We start from the raw sequence: 18,731 nt of genomic DNA on the forward strand, positions 1-18,731 counted from the left end.
GCGATAATTCTAATTTCAATCTAATTTGGAAAAATTGTATAGCTCTAATTCTAATTTGGAAAAAAAAGCTCTGTAATTCAAATTTTCATCAAATTTAGAAAATCTGTGTAGCTATAATTCTAATCTAATTTCATTTAAAAAAGAAAGTAGCTATAGTTCTAATTTGGATATATTCGGAGAAAATATTTGTGGCTGTAACTCCAAGTGTGAACTGATTTGGAAAAAAAACTTGCTAAAACTCTTATTCTTGACTAATTCGGAAAAAAACTGTGTAGTTATCATTCTAATTTTAATCTAATTTGGAAAAACTGTGTAGCTATAATTGTGATTCTAATCGAACTTGGATAACTGTGTAGCTATGATGCTGATTCTGATCTTATTTAGAAAAAAATCTATGTAGCTCTAACCCCTAAATATAGACTAATTGGATAACAAACCTGGTGCTTTAATTCTAATTCCTAACTAATTCGAATAAAAAGTGTTGCTGTAATTCTAATTCTAATCTAGTTTGGAAAAATGCAGCTATCATTATAATTTTAATGTAATTTGAAAAAAAAAGTATGTAGCTGTAATAATTGATTGTTAAGTAATTTGGAAAAAAATGTGTGGCTATTATTCTAATTTTAATGTAATTAGGAAAAAAATTCGTACAAGGCAGCTCATTTTATAGTTTGTATCGTATTGTCGCAGGCCTCGCTTATGACAACCATCATCAACATGGCCCAGAACCACAACATTAACCTGCTTCAGCCGATCGGGCAGTTCGGGACCAGGCTGCACGGGGGCAAGGACGCGGCCTCGCCCCGTTACATCTTCACAATGCTCAGGTGATTTGAAGATTCCGATTATTTCTGAAAAAATAACCACCGTCTTTTCACAGAAGGATAATTTTTCCTGTCGCAATATGTATCAAAATTTTGCAAAAGTTTTGGTCGTGCAAGATTGTCATATCGCTAAAAAAATTGCCGATTATTTTCAAAAAAAATTTGGGCTGAATTTCACAAAACGGTCCTTTTTTCCGAATAGCTGTTTCACTTTTTAAATTATCGTTTTATTATTCTCCGTTTTTCCGATATTATCGTGCCGAATGTTTTTCCAAGCGAGGATTATCATTTTTTATAATTTATAGATTAAGATCATATTTCATTGATTATTTTTCTGATTGTTGATATTTTCCGATTTTTTTTTTCATTTCCCAGTGACGATTATTTTTTATTGACTTTTATATTGACGTCTGCATTTCGTTTGTATCGTAGATTTTGCACCGTCGGTGAACTTATAATTTGATATAATACCGCTTTTAGCCTATTTTATAGGCCTACCGTTGTAGACGGCTAATTGTCTGCTCGTTGTGAATCACAAACGGTCAAATAAAACAAATACGAAGCGATATATTGAAAAATGGGTTGAAAAGGAACGAGGCGAATGTGTCTGAACCCGTTTCGATTTTGCGCCCACGCAGGTACTGCCCTGTCATCCCCATGATTTTGGTCAACGGCGCTCAAGGTATCGCGACGGGCTGGTCCGCTTTTGTGCCCAACCACGACGTTCGGGACGTTGTCGATAACATCCGCAGGATGCTGGACGGCGCCGAACCCAAACCCATGGTGAGTACCGCCGTTACACGGGCCAGGGTCCGGGCTACCCCTCGAATTGGGAAATCAGTCTCCATCTTTGTGTGACATCTGGCAATGGAATTGCTAGGAAAATAACTTTGTATCTTCTTTTTGGCTGTGTTTCATGTCAATCCATTTTGTTCAGAATGCGTTGCAAGATGCACGCGAATTCGTGGACGAAATCGATAAAGTCTCGCCGGTTGATACGGAAACGGTTTTGCCTGAAATCAATCAAATGGTGAGAAAGTCGGTGTGTCGTATGTTTGAGGAAAGATACTACAACCGGACTTATACCAGGGATGTTTCTTAATATTAGGCAGCAAATTTTGGTACAAGAGAATACCTCATATCAATATTAGCACCATGTAGTTTGGTTGGAGAGCTCTTTGGGTGTACAGAACATCAATGAACCATTGAATAATACATTTGGCTGACACTCGCCATGACATCCCGGGTTGTGCCAGCAGAGGGATCTCATTGTAGTCTGAAAATAGTACATTGAGCCTAAGACAATGTGGTTGCCGCGATCAATCATTTTATTCTCGTGCCGTTGTATTTGGTGATATGATTGTTGATATACAATGTTCTCTCCAATTCTCTACTAGTTGCTGATGATTACCCCTGACGAGCGTTAGCCAGAAATATTTGGGTTTATTTCAATACGAATATACTATTCACTTGTATATCTTTATCAGTTTTGTTGTATGTAACTGGTCATCAATGATAATTACATGGAATGTGATGGATATATGAAGGATAACCATTGTGTTAATTTCTGTTTCAGGACGCAACTTCAATGCTTCTTCCACCGAGAAATTTTGACGATCCATTTCCTCAAACTGTAATCTCGCAAATGACCCAGCAAATTCAAATCATATACGATTACCGGGGAGGCGAGTGGCGCAGTGTGTAAAACGACTGCGCGACGACACCAATGGCCGCTGGTTCGAACCCCAGTTCGGGCTAGTTTCCATGTGTTGGAGGCTTTCTGGGCTCCTCATCGCTGATCCCGCTGTATAAACAGTGTCTTCGAAAACGCCCAGACACACAGTAAGCCACGCTGTACGAAGACGGCACCAGAGACCCGTTGGATGGATGGATGGATGTGAGAGAGTCTGACTGATGAATGAAAATGAAAGATCGAAGCACTTGCAAGCGAAAGAAGATGTGAAGATACGAAGTCATTGAAACTGAATACTTGCAATATCAATGTCGTGATGCAAAAGGCCACTAATGGCGATAAGCGTCACTGAAATGTTGTGCATTAATAATAATAATAATAATAATACACGATTACCGTGCTGAATTGGACCGAAACTGATTTACCGTGGCGGAATTGTGAAACAAAACAATATACACTAGACCAGTGCTTTTCAACCTGTGTGATGGTTCGCACCAGTGTGAATGAAAAAAATATCAGTGCAGATGACGAGCGTGGGGCGAACGAAAAATCCGGACGAGTGGGAATGAAAATTGTCCATATTTCTCACTATTATCACTATTATTCCGACGTGGAATAATTCAAATAAACACGATATTAAGTACAATGAGCACGTAAGTTTTATCGTTTGGAAGCAATTCTAAAAACTTGTTGGTAGCTAAGCTTTTCTAGTTCACAAGTGAGGAACGCTCCCGATGCGTGCATAATGCAAAGTTTGAGATAGCATTTCCGTGCAAGAGGAATACGTCACTGCATGGAAAAAAGAAGGAGTTCAATCGGTATCAGTTGCTCACTTGCTCGGAACTATCCACCGTGTATGGATATTGTATACGGACCTTGTAGGAATGTTGGTAATAGTAGCTGATGCCAGCGTTGACATTTGGCATATTTGAATGCAAAATATTGGAATTTTGCCACACATTCATGTTATGGTTAACAGTAGAATTTAGCGTTTCTTCAGCTATAACAATTAGCACATTAGATCTATAACAAGTTTTGTTTACTCATGTACCTAACCAAGGATTAGAGGCTGCTATAAATAAAATTAGTGTAGGCACATTAGTGTCTTACGTCCAGTGAATATTTATCTTGCATCACATAGAATTGCTAAGTCACTGGGCAGTTTATCTACTGACCAGTTCAATGGCCTGTTTGTAATTCGAACTCCACTATTTAGGCTCAGACACGCTTTCCTGTTCTTGGACTGATGATCTCAGGCCAAGTCTAGATCGTAAAGGCGTATGCCTATATATAACATATTGGTGATTCCACTAAGGTTGCTGATCCATAGCAGAGATGTATAGAGTTCTATATATCCCTGATCCATAGGAAAAGTTTGCCTAGTTCGTGTTTGTACTAAAAGCTTTGTAATACTCCGAACCCTACCGGTTTAGCTTGAGCTGTGAGCCCCCTCTGCAGAGCAAAATAAAATCCACCAAGCCGTATGTCTTACGATATTCCTTATGCAGCCTAATTTAAGCTTAATTAGACTGCTGAACCTTATTACTCTTTATGTATAAGGATATGTGGGATAGTACTTTGGCATTATTTCAGTCAGTCTTCCAATATTGTACGATTGACCGCTGAGACCAATTCCGCCGTTGGCTACCCGGGCCGATATAGCTGTGTGTTAATCATGAATCTCATGTGAGTAATAATTATTCAAGAAGGTTAAAGTGTTGACTTTGACACCACAAGGATGCCGAACGTTGTTATTGAAAGATATGTTGATTTGTGTACTGCATAGATAAAAAGTAAATGAACCCTATAAGCTTATCCATAAACAACAGTCATCAATTACTCGGATTGTGTGGGTTTGTATAGCAATGCATTCCTGATTTTAACGCCCACCGTACCATCCAATCGTCTAACATTAGCGTTACCATATTTTGGAATTGGGAAACAAGGACTAAAATTTAAAGGTCAACTGCATCTTCCTGACAACTTTGCGGAATCATGTTCAGAATTTTTTTTCATTACGAAATTACCGACTTTCCGTGTTTCAACTCAATCGGAAATTGCCCTAATTTTGACTGAAAGTTCCAATATTGGCATGTTTACAGAAAAAGCAGAATGTGCATTGTGACGTCAAGTGAGTGACACATATTATCAACACCGTTCACAGCTGCTGTTTGTGTTCTCGCTGTTTTTATTCTAGTCAGTTATGGCCGAGGTTTCCATTGTAACGGATTTGCCAAGTGATATTGAGACTGAGTCCGAGTACTCGGATGTCGAATGTAAGTATCATTTTTGCACGTACTTACAAAATTACCGTTTAAATGCCGGATTGGTTCAGGTGTTGATGCGCTCGATCCCACGTCCGTGGAACCCCTTGCAGCTTCATATGATGGGTCATGATCAGCCTAGATTGCTCAGCGCAAGCCACTCGTCGATACTACATGAGATACAGTTATATATATAGTCTGTAGTGTAATAGCTCGTTTCAGTCATGTATCTTGATAAGTTTTTGCTGTAAGGAGGTTCCGAGAGTTACTGACAGAATTAAAGTGTATCACAGAATTGCCAGGATGCAATTCAGTGTGTCTGGACGTTGACGTATTGCAGATGTCCTACTATGGATATCAACAGGAATATGGCCGCATAATAATAACATCGAGTTCAATGCATGAATGGGATGAGTCTCTGATTCGGTTGCCAAATACTTTTCTCGCACTAATACACTTGTTTTCACTTTTCAGGAAGTTGAAACATTCTGCCTACAGAAATTGTGTTCACTGGGAATGGGGATTCTGTGGCAAAAACCAGCGGAAAATCCTGCCTGCATGCGTTGTTACTGCTGTCCGAACAAAATTTACGTCGTATTCTTACAAAGGATTCCAGTTCAGTAACGCCACATTGTGAATGTACAGTTGTATTCCAAATAATAAACGCATATAACTCATCGACCAAAATAACTACTGTGTCAGGCAGAAAAGCATATCGGGTTTTATGTCGGTCGGGCAATAGCTTCCTCTCTGCTAATTTTGATTATGCTGCTAATCAGAGGAGGTGGAACGGTCTCAGCACAATCGCTCAACTCAACAGTTTCTGGTCCAGTTCTGATGAGTGCTTGAACTTCTTCGACAAGCTCATTGCAGTAATCTAGAACAGGCATAACAATATGACGAAATCTTATGATGCAGTCAGATCAACGGCAGTTACCAAATGTTGAATTTTCAAGTATCTTGTGGACCGCGGTGCTCCTTCTTTCGACATTTTCTGAGTTTTCGAGCAAATTTCATTGAAATACAGGATTGCCAACTGCATCCTACAAAAAATGCATAATTGATGAGGCTAGTAATCATGCCAAAATCTGATATAGGTTGTTTTGAATAGCTGAGACACTGCAAGGTACCTACCTGGCTTTTTGACTAAAATATGGTTGTAGTGATATAACTTTGGGCAGAAATGATTGAGGAGGGCATTGAATGATTCACTTCCAGCAGTGTGTCCATTCCGCGATAGATGGCGTATGTCATGTTTCATTCGTGTGGAGTACAGAACATCGCAAATCCTTTCACATGCCAATGAATCTGAAAATGGATTGTCATAATGGTAAACAACAGAATCAAAGATGCTATTCATCGTAACTTAAATTTAGACCTGTATGTATCATTTATATATGCTGAATGGAGCAGTTTGTTTCTTTTTGATACAGTCAAGTAGGCTACTTCATCTTTAAAGGATGTAACGGCATCTACACTATCCATAAATCAAAATCTGGAGTATGAGCAGTTTGTGCAGTCTTGCATGATTCTCAGTGTGCTACCTAAACCAGACTCTTGCACGTCCGACTCTGATTGACACATTGGACAATGTTGAAAAATGCTCACCAGCTTATTTCTGTCCACAATGAAGAACTGGGTCTTCTTGGGGTAACCCTAAAAGGAGGGAACGCGGAAACTGCGGAAAACGCGGAACTCGCGGAAATGGCCCCTAAAACGCGGAAACTGCGGAAAAAGCGGGAAACCTCGATTCCTAAAGCGCTGAAACAAGAGGAAAACGCGGAACAGTCGGTCATTGACCTTTACAGATCACAAAGTAGGCACTAAAACGAGGAAACAGCGGAAAAGGCGGAACGCGGGACAGTCGGTCATTGACATTTGTAGATCTTATAGAAGGGACCCTGAAGTCTAAAACGAGGAAATTGCGGGACACCAATTTTCGAGTGAGGCGAAGTAGGACTCATAAATGGCAAAGAACTGTCGCAATAGTTGAAAATTGAAATTATTAGGTATCTGAGAGTCAGACAGTCATTCCCTAGCGATTGTAAACCTGGCCTCGCGAAACATACCTTGATAACGCGGAAACTGCGGGACACCCTAATTTTGGAGTAGGCTACCAGGAAGATTTAACCTCACAAACGACCGCGAACTGTCGTGATAGTTAAAAATCGAACTTATGAAGTATCTGAGGGCTAAACATTCGGTCACTAACGATTATACATGCCCAGCATGGCCTCGTGGCAAACATCTAGAAAACGCGGAAACCGCGGGACACCCTAAATTTCGAGTTTAAGACAGGTTTGGCCTCACAAAGGGCCGAGAACTGTCGTAAATAGGTAGAAATTTAATTTAGGAGGTATCTGATTGTTAAACATTGGGTCACTTAGACTTGTAAGCGCTGAACATGAACATGGCCTGGTGGAAAGTATCTAGAAAACGCGGAAACTGCGGAGCACCCTAAATCTCGAGTATAAGACAAATTTGGCGTCACAAATGTCCGAGAACTGTCGTAATAGTTATAAGTTAAACTTACATGAGGTATCTGATGGTTGAAACTTGCGTAACTGACGCCTGTAGACACTATACATTGCCTGGTTGAGAATATCTGCAAAACGCGGAAAGCGCGGGACACCCTAATTTTCGAGTATAACGCAGATTTAACCTCACAAACGGCCGCGAACTGCCGTGATAGTTAAAAATCGAACTCATCAAAAATATGAAGGTGAAACATTCAACCACTGACCATTATACATGCCCAGCATGGCCTCGTGGCAAACATCTAGAAAACGCGGAAACCGCGGGACACCCTAAATTTCGAGTTCAAGACAGGTTTGGCCTCACAACGATTATAACGATTATAAACCTGGCCACGCGGAACATACCTTGATAACGCGGAAACTGCGGGACACCCTAATTTTGGAGTACAAGGCAGATTTAACCTCACAAACGACCGCGAACTGTCGTGATAGTTAAAAATCGAACTTATGAAGTATCTGAGGGGTAAACATTCGGTCACTGACCCCGTTAGACGCTGAAAAATAGCATGGCGGAATATATTTAGAAAACGCGTAAACTGAGGGACATCCTAATTTTCGACTACAAAGCAGATTGTAACCTCACAAACGGCCGCGAACTGTCGTGATAGTTGAAATTGAAACTTATGAAGTATCGGAGGGTAAAACATGCAATCACTGACCATTATAGACGCTCAACCTGGCTTCGCGGAAATATCTAGAAAACGCGGAACCTTCGGGAGACTCAAATTGTACTGAATATATATAGAACACCAACCAAAGTACTGTAATCGAAAGCAAACATGAATTCCATTGACAAGTTGTTTTAGTGCCTACTTTGCGATCTGTAAAGGTCAATGACCGACTGTTCCGCGTTCCGCGTTTTCCTCTTGTTTCAGCGCTTTAGGAATCGGGGTTTCCCGCTTTTTCCGCAGTTTCTGCGTTTTAGGGGCCATTTCAACGAGTTCCGCGTTCCCTCCTTTTAGGGTTACCCGTCTTCTTGCTATTCTCCAGACATTCCTCTGAATCTGAATGCCTGCAAATCAATATCTTGGTGAAGACTTGGTACAAATATGATTACACTGTTCAAGTACTCACTCTGACTCGCCATCTAACTCTGTTGGGTGGAAGCTATCATCACTTGACAGGGATTGGATATCACTTTCACAGTCTTCATAATCCTCTCCAGCAATAGGGTTTGGACAGCGATGAAAAGACACTTTGGGTACCGAATATCGCGTATTCGAGCAACCATACGCGACACCAGATGTACCTCCGTGCCGCATCTTCTTCATACCTTCCATATTCACAATCAAATCCAGTATCAAAATCAATCCCAACACGAATAACTATCTGTTTACCACACTGAGCTATACCAGGACTTTAGCCGTGTCACTCACATGACGTCATTTCATAGCTGAATGATTCCATATCCGTTTTTCAGCTTTTCGATTTATAATTTAAATTACTTGAAAACTATCATGTAATTTCAATTTTTATTATTTTATTCATATTCCTAACCACATAACGTACGATATAAGGCAAAGTCATTTTTAAGATGCAGTTGACCTTTAAGAAAGGTCAACTTTTGCTCAGCTCCCTCCGGAGCGCCACTGCGGTGCTGATTTGCGGCATCTCAGTCGAATTTTGCTATAAATTTGACAAATTCCTTAAAGGTCAACTGCATCTTCAAAATGACTTTTGCTTATTTCATACATTATGTCGCTAGCAATATGAATAAAATAATTAAATTGTAATTTCTGCATAATTTTGAAGTAATTTAAATTATAAATCGAAAAGCCAAAAAACGGAAACGAAACCATTCAGCCATGAAATGACGTCATGTAACTGACACAGCAGAAGTCTTGATATTACCTGGTTTGCATTTGCATAAGGTTATCCCTGTTGCTGTAGAATTGAGTGTTTCAGTGTGATCGTGAAAGCAATATGTGGTACTCAAAGTGTCCTTACATCGCTTTCACAAGCCATATGCCGGCAGCCGACCGGACGTCTGTAGCTGAACACTGCCGAACACCGTGAAGACCAAAATTGCGCACAGAATCACATTTATGCGCGGATCACTTCCAACCATCTTGCTTCAATGAAGTATCCGAGATACACAAGCTAGTTGACTACCGAACACAGGCAACTATCGTGTGTACTCCCGTCCACACTTCATTTTCACGGAGGAATACCGGTACTCCTCTAAAGCTACGTACGGTAAGTGAAAATGTATTGAGTCAGCTAGTACTATAAGAGTGTAACTAACCGTTTCTATCAGTATTGACTGTGGTGGTAATGAAAGTAGTTATTGTTTGCACTCAAGTATACATGTAGAATTAAGTGTATGCCTTCAAAAACTTTTGAAGTGGAAGTATTCTAAAATTAAGCCACTTCACTCATTGAATGAAGTAGTGGCATTAGTTACTGAAAAGGGAATATGTAACCAGCTGACTGCATGACCTGATGTTGAGCAAGACATCATCATTGAAAGTTTTTTCCTTTGGTCCCATTGTAAATACCCAATTGACGATATAGTTCTTGAGGCTGCCTCCAGAGCTACCTTCATAGTGGATTTAGTCATTTGTATCAAAGTCCGACACTATTTGTATGAGAGCATCATCAGCACAGAAAAGTGATAATTGCTGTATGAAATAGTGAAATATTATTCCATTTTATGCTAGTTGACGTCATATTTGTATTTGCAACTATTGATATACAAAGTTCTCTAAAATTCTCTACTAGTTTCTGACGATTACCCCTGACGAGAGTCAGCCGAAAATATTCCGGTTCATATCAATATATTATTCAATTGTATATTGGACAACTACAGAATTTTCATCTTTTCGACATTAGATAAGAATTAGAATTATAGGCCACAACTACACAGTTTACCGGCATTTTGTTCTAATTCTAATTCGACAATTACTTAGTTGTCCAAGTCTGCCATGAATGACGTTTTGAAAATTATATGTACAAGCAATTGCTATCGTTATTGAGCTCATAACTGGTCCCCCTCTTTGTAGGAAACCGTCCAACTCTGGCAAGAACACGAAAACATCTTGAACCAAATCAAAAATTTCTGGAACAAACTGGCCCGGCGCTGGAATCCAAACTCCGTCTCAGCAACATGAAAGGCATCGACCACGAACTCGAGGCCAAGAAAAGGCTGAAAGATCAAGTGGACCACGCCGCCACGGGAATGGAACTGGCCAACATCGAAAAGTTGGAAGGCAGGAATAGCGAGACGGGAATGGGAAAATTGAAAGAGGAGCATGAATGCATCAATGAAAAGCTTCTAGAGGTGATTCTGAATTGCTAATGCAGGGGGTTCTTAACCTTGTTAGCGAGAACACCTAAGCTTTTTATATTTTTACAATAAATCCAACATTTTCTACTCTAATAGCTACGCTTTTACATTAGGGTGTTCAAAAATGACTTTTTTTCTCAAATCGTACTGGCTACTTGCGCTAAAATTGTTAGTTTACCTAATTGAAGCCTACGCGCATAATTTGGTTCAATTCCAACCAGTGGAAGTGGAGTTATTGCCATAGAAAAAGTTGGATTTTCAATAAAATAGTATTTACGGTGACCAACTCTTTAATTATTTAATACAAGTGTGCCCACCTTAAATACTATTTTATTCCAATCCAAATTTTTCGACCGCAATAACTCCGCTTCCACTGGTTGTAATTGTGTCAAATTTGGTGAACATCGTTCCTATAGACAACCTAACACGGCTACTGGTTGGAATTGAACCAAATTATGCGCGTAGGCTTCAATTAGGTAAACTAACAATTTTAGCACAAGTAGCCAGTACGATTTGAGAAAAAAAGTCATTTTTGAACACCCCTATGATACAAGTTGGAATTGAGCCAAATTTGATATGCAGTGTTTTTGGCCGAGCTGAAGATTCGATCAGCTAGCCGGTAATATTCAAAAACAAAGGTACTCTAGCGGACACCTATTGTGCCAGAGTCTGGATGATTTTTGAACTACACAATCATATTTGTGTTCTGAGTAGCCAAACTGCAAAATTTCGGCATATGTTCGCAATATGCTCTAAAAATTACATGATTACTAGGGCAGGTTTTTGCTGCGGTCAAGTCCGTGGAAAGTTACATTTATTTTTCACAAAGGTGTACTTAAGTCGCATTTATGGACAAATTGCTTGTAATTGTTTGGGTATGTGAGGCTCGAACCGATCCGTATCCAAGGCACTATAGCAAAACTAAGTGATGGCAATTTCAACCAAATCTATAGTTTAAAAAATTGACCTCACAATGAAAATATACTTTTCAGCAGTCTAGCCCGAAAGTACGTCACATCCGAAAAGACTTCAAAATTCAACGACAGTGATATAATCAAGCGATCTATTTACATATAGTGCAAAATATTTCCATTATAAAGTTAGTTGCATGAAAAATCGAAAAAAGTTGCATGGAAAAAATGGAGAAACGTTGCAATATAAGAATCCTCCAAACAGCTCAAAACCCCCTACTATATAAATTCCGAGTATTTAGGAAGCTGTAACAAAAAAGCTGCAAAAGTTGCAAAAACTTGCCCTAATGAGGACACTTTGGCCCAGCAACAGATCTTATGAATAAGGACAAGTTGGTTAGTTTTAAAAACTCGATTCAAGTCTAATACTCGGATATGCATTGCAACAACTAATTTACAGGTCAAGTCTGCTCTCGACGCAAGCATTGCCGAAGTACAAGGTATTGAGCAGGACTGGATCAGTTGCGACACTGAGATGAACCATATATCGGATTGGACAAAAACTATGCAAGCCAAGGTAACCAGTGCTATTTCAGGCCGACTCAATCGCCAGCATGCACCGCGGGCTTTCTCGGTAGTACAATTTTATCACAGGATCTATCTGCCTTCCTGTGCAAGGCACATTCAGCAAATTTGTTGATCAAAGTTCGTGTTTGAACCGTGGCAATATTCAATTTAGGTCGGCGAAGTCGAGCGTTCGCAGGACGCGCCTGAGGATCAATTCTCGAAAGCTCAAGAGCTGTTGGGAGAGATCCAGGCTGAATCTCACAGACTGTCTCAGTTAGAGGAACGTCTTGGTAACATTGAAGGGTGGGAATCTCCAACCACTCTACACGCAAAGCTGGCCAACGTTCGGAATCAGCGGGAACAGGTATTTTTTTTGATTTCATTTCCACCTGTTTTGGTGATTGGCATCTAGGGCTGTTCAAAAACAACTTTTTGTTCCACATTTTCCTGGCTACTTGTTAAAATTGTTAGGCAGTGTGTAAAAAAATGCTGCACCCCAATTTTGGCTCAATTCTAACCATGGGAAGCGAAGTGATTATAGCAGAAAATTTTTGATTTATTCAATAAAATTAAAATATATAAGTTATTCTCAATTCCTACCGGTGGAAGCGGAGTTACTGGAGTACCAAAATTTCGGAGTAGGGAAAAAAAGGTATTACGCAGTCGAATTCTTTCACTATTTATTATGCATCTATTATCTGCTATAGACCATGATATGAAATCCTAAATTTTTTACATCGATGACTTCGCCTTATTCGGGTTGTAATTGAGCGATAATTGACCTAACAATTTTAGCAAGTAAAATTTGAAGTAAAAAAGTTATTTTTGAACAGCCCTAATCTTGAATGTTGTTCTCAGGACTATATTCATTGCAGTATAATTTATTTACGTGTGCCCCTTATGAAGGCTTTTAGGCACAATAACAAGCATATAAACAGGGATTGAATTGAAAACCAATTTGGCAAAGTATTACTATCTCTGTTTATATGAGGAGCGTATAGTCTCTCATGATAACGGTGTTTCTGGCCCTAATTTCCAAGTATCAGGACAGACAGACGAAACACCAAGCATGTGGTGACTTTACTATTCCTTGAAGACACAATGAAATGACCATCTTTGCCGTCCTGGTCTCGAGTCATGGACAATGACTCTAGTACCACTCGAGTCAATACACAAATTGACTCGAGCCGAGTCATGACTTCAGTCATTACAACCCTGGTGTGATCGGTCGTTGTTCCCAAATTCTCACGACATGGGTTCCTGAAACTTTTGTTACGCAGACCCCTAAATGTTTTTATCTTCGCGTACCCCCAAGAAGGAAATTCTTCGGTATAATATTTCTAAATTAGATTAGAATCAGTATTACTGAATTTGCCAAAACTATGAAATAGAATTAGGTTGAGTTCATTGTCGTAAGCACGAGAATGACAAATGTCTGTGCACAAAGATTGGCTCGTTTTGCACCATTCAGTTTTCCTGTATCACTTTCAGCACCAGAAATTAGATAATAATTACAATTAGAGCATGAAAAATTTAAAAAATTAGATTTGAATTCAATTGTCGGCACTGGGCTTTAATTAGTCTAATTTGACCACTTAAAATATCTCGTTGCTTAGGTCTGGTGCCAGTAGAGGACATTGCATGCTGACTCTTTTGCTGCAATTCTCAATATTCTTATATATCATAAAAAAGTAGCCATTGGGCAAACAAAACGTTCTGGAAAAGGGCCGTGTCGTTCAGAATCTGTCTCGACATGAAACTGAATAATCATTATGCTTTACGATTGCTCTCGCAAATTTCTGAATTCCAAAATCTGCCGATTGCTATCGAAAAACCAAATTTTTGGAGTTAGGATCAAGTATCTGATTTGTCGTGAATCCAGGATTAATCACTCTGTTTCAGCCAATTCCCTGCTATTTTGACTGACCTTTCACGTACTCCAGTTTAATAACCCCTGTCTTAAAGAGTTTAAATTCATATTCAGAAATTCAGTCACAGTCTGGAACAAGTCAAACTCGGGCTGACGACCCTACAGCCGGAAGCAAAACTTCTGAAAGATCCGGCCAAGGCTCATGCTAAGAAACAGACGCTCCAGCACAAGTAAGGACGCGATCCCGTTATAATTTGCTCTCTCCTGTGTTACATTTCTCCTTTCCCAATGTCCTTAATGTATTTCTCATTTCTTCATTTGTCTCTGCCTTCTTTTGCAGGTACACGGACGTTATGAACAGGACCAGGAGCAGAAGCCACAATTTCGACGAAGCAGTTTCCAAGTGGCAGCAATACGAGAAGAAATTATATGCAGTCAAGCAGTTTATTGATAGGTAAAACGCGATCCGAGTGCTTGCATTTGTGGAGTTATTTTACTTCTCGAAAATCGAAAAAAAGTGGAAGTCTAGTGTCACAAATGGACGTTTGCCTATTTATTACATGATTCAAAAGAAATGGGGAGAGGACGTTATATAGTAGGGCATACACCGACTCATCCGTGCATATGCATTATGCATACCATGAGTGCATTATGTACAAATATAGCTTTGTAAGGCTTTCTAAGTCTTGGGAATTATGATGTATGGGATGGGTAAGATTACAAATGCAGGACAAATCTATATTGTTTCAAATGCAAATTTCTGTAATTTGGATCTTTCGTTTCAATCATTTTCATCGCCATAAATCTTTGTCGTCTGAATTTGCTTTTAATTTGATTGTCACCTCAATTAGTATTTGCTATGCCAACGATTCAAGAACTGTCCTTCCCACACCTAACGTCAGTTTTGTGCCTCCCTCCTCCATCAATATACTTATAATTTGATTTGTAGGTGCGAGTGTGTTGTAGCTGCCGACAACAGCGCCTTGCCCGGCGACCCGCAAAAACTCAAGTTGGAACTACAAACCGCTGACAAGTTATGGAACGAAGTACCCATTAATAAAGTAAATATACATCTTTCTATTTCTGCTAAACATTAGCCTACCTAAAGTCTCCATCTTTGTGTGACATCTGGCAATGGAATTGCTAGGAAAATAACTTTGTATCTTCTTTTTGGCTGTGTTTCATGTCAATCCATTTTGTTCAGAATGCGTTGCAAGATGCACGCGAATTCGTGGACGAAATCGATAAAGTCTCGCCGGTTGATACGGAAACGGTTTTGCCTGAAATCAATCAAATGGTGAGAAAGTCGGTGTGTCGTATGTTTGAGGAAAGATACTACAAGCGGACTTATACCAGGGATGTTTCTTAATATTAGGCAGCAAATTTTGGTACAAGAGAATACCTCATATCAATATTAGCACCATGTAGTTTGGTTGGAGAGCTCTTTGGGTGTACAGAACATCAATAAACCATTGAATAATACATTTGGCTGACACTCGCCATGACATCCCGGGTTGTGCCAGCAGAGGGATCTCATTGTAGTCTAAAAATAGTACATTGAGCCTAAGACAATGTGGTTGCCGCGATCAATCATTTTATTCTCGTGCCGTTGTATTTGGTGATATGATTGTTGATATACAATGTTCTCTCCAATTCTCTACTAGTTGCTGATGATTACCCCTGACGAGCGTTAGCCAGAAATATTTGGGTTTATTTCAATACGAATATACTATTCACTTGTATATCTTTATCAGTTTTGTTGTATGTAACTGGTCATCAATGATAATTACATGGAATGTGATGGATATATGAAGGATAACCATTGTGTTAATTTCTGTTTCAGGACGCAACTTCAATGCTTCTTCCACCGAGAAATTTTGACGATCCATTTCCTCAAACTGTAATCTCGCAAATGACCCAGCAAATTCAAATCATATACGATTACCGGGGAGGCGAGTGGCGCAGTGTGTAAAACGACTGCGCGACGACACCAATGGCCGCTGGTTCGAACCCCAGTTCGGGCTAGTTTCCATGTGTTGGAGGCTTTCTGGGCTCCTCATCGCTGATCCCGCTGTATAAACAGTGTCTTCGAAAACGCCCAGACACACAGTAAGCCACGCTGTACGAAGACGGCACCAGAGACCCGTTGGATGGATGGATGGATGTGAGAGAGTCTGACTGATGAATGAAAATGAAAGATCGAAGCACTTGCAAGCGAAAGAAGATGTGAAGATACGAAGTCATTGAAACTGAATACTTGCAATATCAATGTCGTGATGCAAAAGGCCACTAATGGCGATAAGCGTCACTGAAATGTTGTGCATTAATAATAATAATAATAATAATACACGATTACCGTGCTGAATTGGACCGAAACTGATTTACCGTGGCGGAATTGTGAAACAAAACAATATACACTAGACCAGTGCTTTTCAACCTGTGTGATGGTTCGCACCAGTGTGAATGAAAAAAATATCAGTGCAGATGACGAGCGTGGGGCGAACGAAAAATCCGGACGAGTGGGAATGAAAATTGTCCATATTTCTCACTATTATCACTATTATTCCGACGTGGAATAATTCAAATAAACACGATATTAAGTACAATGAGCACGTAAGTTTTATCGTTTGGAAGCAATTCTAAAAACTTGTTGGTAGCTAAGCTTTTCTAGTTCACAAGTGAGGAACGCTCCCGATGCGTGCATAATGCAAAGTTTGAGATAGCATTTCCGTGCAAGAGGAATACGTCACTGCATGGAAAAAAGAAGGAGTTCAATCGGTATCAGTTGCTCACTTGCTCGGAACTATCCACCGTGTATGGATATTGTATACGGACCTTGTAGGAATGTTGGTAATAGTAGCTGATGCCAGCGTTGACATTTGGCATATTTGAATGCAAAATATTGGAATTTTGCCACACATTCATGTTATGGTTAACAGTAGAATTTAGCGTTTCTTCAGCTATAACAATTAGCACATTAGATCTATAACAAGTTTTGTTTACTCATGTACCTAACCAAGGATTAGAGGCTGCTATAAATAAAATTAGTGTAGGCACATTAGTGTCTTACGTCCAGTGAATATTTATCTTGCATCACATAGAATTGCTAAGTCACTGGGCAGTTTATCTACTGACCAGTTCAATGGCCTGTTTGTAATTCGAACTCCACTATTTAGGCTCAGACACGCTTTCCTGTTCTTGGACTGATGATCTCAGGCCAAGTCTAGATCGTAAAGGCGTATGCCTATATATAACATATTGGTGATTCCACTAAGGTTGCTGATCCATAGCAGAGATGTATAGAGTTCTATATATCCCTGATCCATAGGAAAAGTTTGCCTAGTTCGTGTTTGTACTAAAAGCTTTGTAATACTCCGAACCCTACCGGTTTAGCTTGAGCTGTGAGCCCCCTCTGCAGAGCAAAATAAAATCCACCAAGCCGTATGTCTTACGATATTCCTTATGCAGCCTAATTTAAGCTTAATTAGACTGCTGAACCTTATTACTCTTTATGTATAAGGATATGTGGGATAGTACTTTGGCATTATTTCAGTCAGTCTTCCAATATTGTACGATTGACCGCTGAGACCAATTCCGCCGTTGGCTACCCGGGCCGATATAGCTGTGTGTTAATCATGAATCTCATGTGAGTAATAATTATTCAAGAAGGTTAAAGTGTTGACTTTGACACCACAAGGATGCCGAACGTTGTTATTGAAAGATATGTTGATTTGTGTACTGCATAGATAAAAAGTAAATGAACCCTATAAGCTTATCCATAAACAACAGTCATCAATTACTCGGATTGTGTGGGTTTGTATAGCAATGCATTCCTGATTTTAACGCCCACCGTACCATCCAATCGTCTAACATTAGCGTTACCATATTTTGGAATTGGGAAACAAGGACTAAAATTTAAAGGTCAACTGCATCTTCCTGACAACTTTGCGGAATCATGTTCAGAATTTTTTTTCATTACGAAATTACCGACTTTCCGTGTTTCAACTCAATCGGAAATTGCCCTAATTTTGACTGAAAGTTCCAATATTGGCATGTTTACAGAAAAAGCAGAATGTGCATTGTGACGTCAAGTGAGTGACACATATTATCAACACCGTTCACAGCTGCTGTTTGTGTTCTCGCTGTTTTTATTCTAGTCAGTTATGGCCGAGGTTTCCATTGTAACGGATTTGCCAAGTGATATTGAGACTGAGTCCGAGTACTCGGATGTCGAATGTAAGTATCATTTTTGCACGTACTTACAAAATTACCGTTTAAATGCCGGATTGGTTCAGGTGTTGATGCGCTCGATCCCACGTCCGTGGAACCCCTTGCAGCTTCATATGATGGGTCATGATCAGCCTAGATTGCTCAGCGCAAGCCACTCGTCGATACTACATGAGATACAGTTATATATATAGTCTGTAGTGTAATAGCTCGTTTCAGTCATGTATCTTGATAAGTTTTTGCTGTAAGGAGGTTCCGAGAGTTACTGACAGAATTAAAGTGTATCACAGAATTGCCAGGATGCAATTCAGTGTGTCTGGACGTTGACGTATTGCAGATGTCCTACTATGGATATCAACAGGAATATGGCCGCATAATAATAACATCGAGTTCAATGCATGAATGGGATGAGTCTCTGATTCGGTTGCCAAATACTTTTCTCGCACTAATACACTTGTTTTCACTTTTCAGGAAGTTGAAACATTCTGCCTACAGAAATTGTGTTCACTGGGAATGGGGATTCTGTGGCAAAAACCAGCGGAAAATCCTGCC

General features: G+C 39.7%; 2 protein-coding genes and 2 long non-coding RNA genes across 4 annotated transcripts; 2 read left to right on the plus strand and 2 right to left on the minus strand.

Annotated features, from left to right (window-relative positions):
• Positions 1–5,412: 5,412 nt before the first annotated feature.
• LOC145459831 (uncharacterized) lies at positions 5,413–5,751 on the minus strand. The gene is made up of 2 exons (XR_013921568.1): positions 5,719–5,751; positions 5,413–5,658 (listed from the first exon to the last, which is right to left on the minus strand). It is a non-coding gene; the product is annotated as an uncharacterized LOC145459831 (long non-coding RNA).
• A 2,391-nt stretch (positions 5,752–8,142) lies between these two features.
• Positions 8,143–8,869, minus strand: LOC145459832 (uncharacterized). Its single transcript, XR_013921569.1, has 2 exons — positions 8,393–8,869; positions 8,143–8,330 (listed from the first exon to the last, which is right to left on the minus strand). It is a non-coding gene; the product is annotated as an uncharacterized LOC145459832 (long non-coding RNA).
• Positions 8,870–10,256: 1,387 nt separating this feature from the next.
• Positions 10,257–14,186, plus strand: LOC145459852 (uncharacterized). Its single transcript, XM_080338374.1, has 4 exons — positions 10,257–10,598; positions 11,976–12,092; positions 12,255–12,479; positions 14,067–14,186. The coding sequence occupies exons 1-4, from the start codon at positions 10,425–10,427 to the stop codon at positions 14,184–14,186; spliced, it is 636 nt and encodes a 211-aa protein (XP_080194500.1). The 5' UTR covers positions 10,257–10,424.
• LOC145459811 (uncharacterized) lies at positions 13,619–15,349 on the plus strand. Its single transcript, XM_080338338.1, has 4 exons — positions 13,619–14,182; positions 14,293–14,406; positions 14,902–15,013; positions 15,157–15,349. The coding sequence occupies exons 2-4, from the start codon at positions 14,306–14,308 to the stop codon at positions 15,319–15,321; spliced, it is 378 nt and encodes a 125-aa protein (XP_080194464.1). The 5' UTR covers positions 13,619–14,182; positions 14,293–14,305; the 3' UTR covers positions 15,322–15,349.
• Positions 15,350–18,731: the final 3,382 nt, after the last annotated feature.

The sequence above is a fragment of the Botryllus schlosseri genome, unplaced genomic scaffold, assembly GCF_051294905.1.
Source record: "Botryllus schlosseri isolate E-star unplaced genomic scaffold, Bs_hap1 Bs18a, whole genome shotgun sequence".
Taxonomy (NCBI): domain Eukaryota; kingdom Metazoa; phylum Chordata; class Ascidiacea; order Stolidobranchia; family Styelidae; genus Botryllus; species Botryllus schlosseri.

What these genes read in the sequence shown, in the direction of transcription:
- LOC145459811 (XM_080338338.1), top strand. Translation starts at nt 14,306, where the DNA reads ATGAACAGGACCAGGAGCAGAAGCCACAATTTCGACGAAGCAGTTTCC. An exon ending in GTCAAGCAGTTTATTGATAG is followed by an intron (nt 14,407 to 14,901) that starts GTAAAACGCGAT and finishes TTTGATTTGTAG; the next exon opens with GTGCGAGTGTGTTGTAGCTG. An exon ending in ACGAAGTACCCATTAATAAA is followed by an intron (nt 15,014 to 15,156) that starts GTAAATATACAT and finishes CATTTTGTTCAG; the next exon opens with AATGCGTTGCAAGATGCACG.
- LOC145459852 (XM_080338374.1), top strand. Translation starts at nt 10,425, where the DNA reads ATGAAAGGCATCGACCACGAACTCGAGGCCAAGAAAAGGCTGAAAGAT. An exon ending in TCAATGAAAAGCTTCTAGAG is followed by an intron (nt 10,599 to 11,975) that starts GTGATTCTGAAT and finishes ACTAATTTACAG; the next exon opens with GTCAAGTCTGCTCTCGACGC. An exon ending in CAAAAACTATGCAAGCCAAG is followed by an intron (nt 12,093 to 12,254) that starts GTAACCAGTGCT and finishes TATTCAATTTAG; the next exon opens with GTCGGCGAAGTCGAGCGTTC.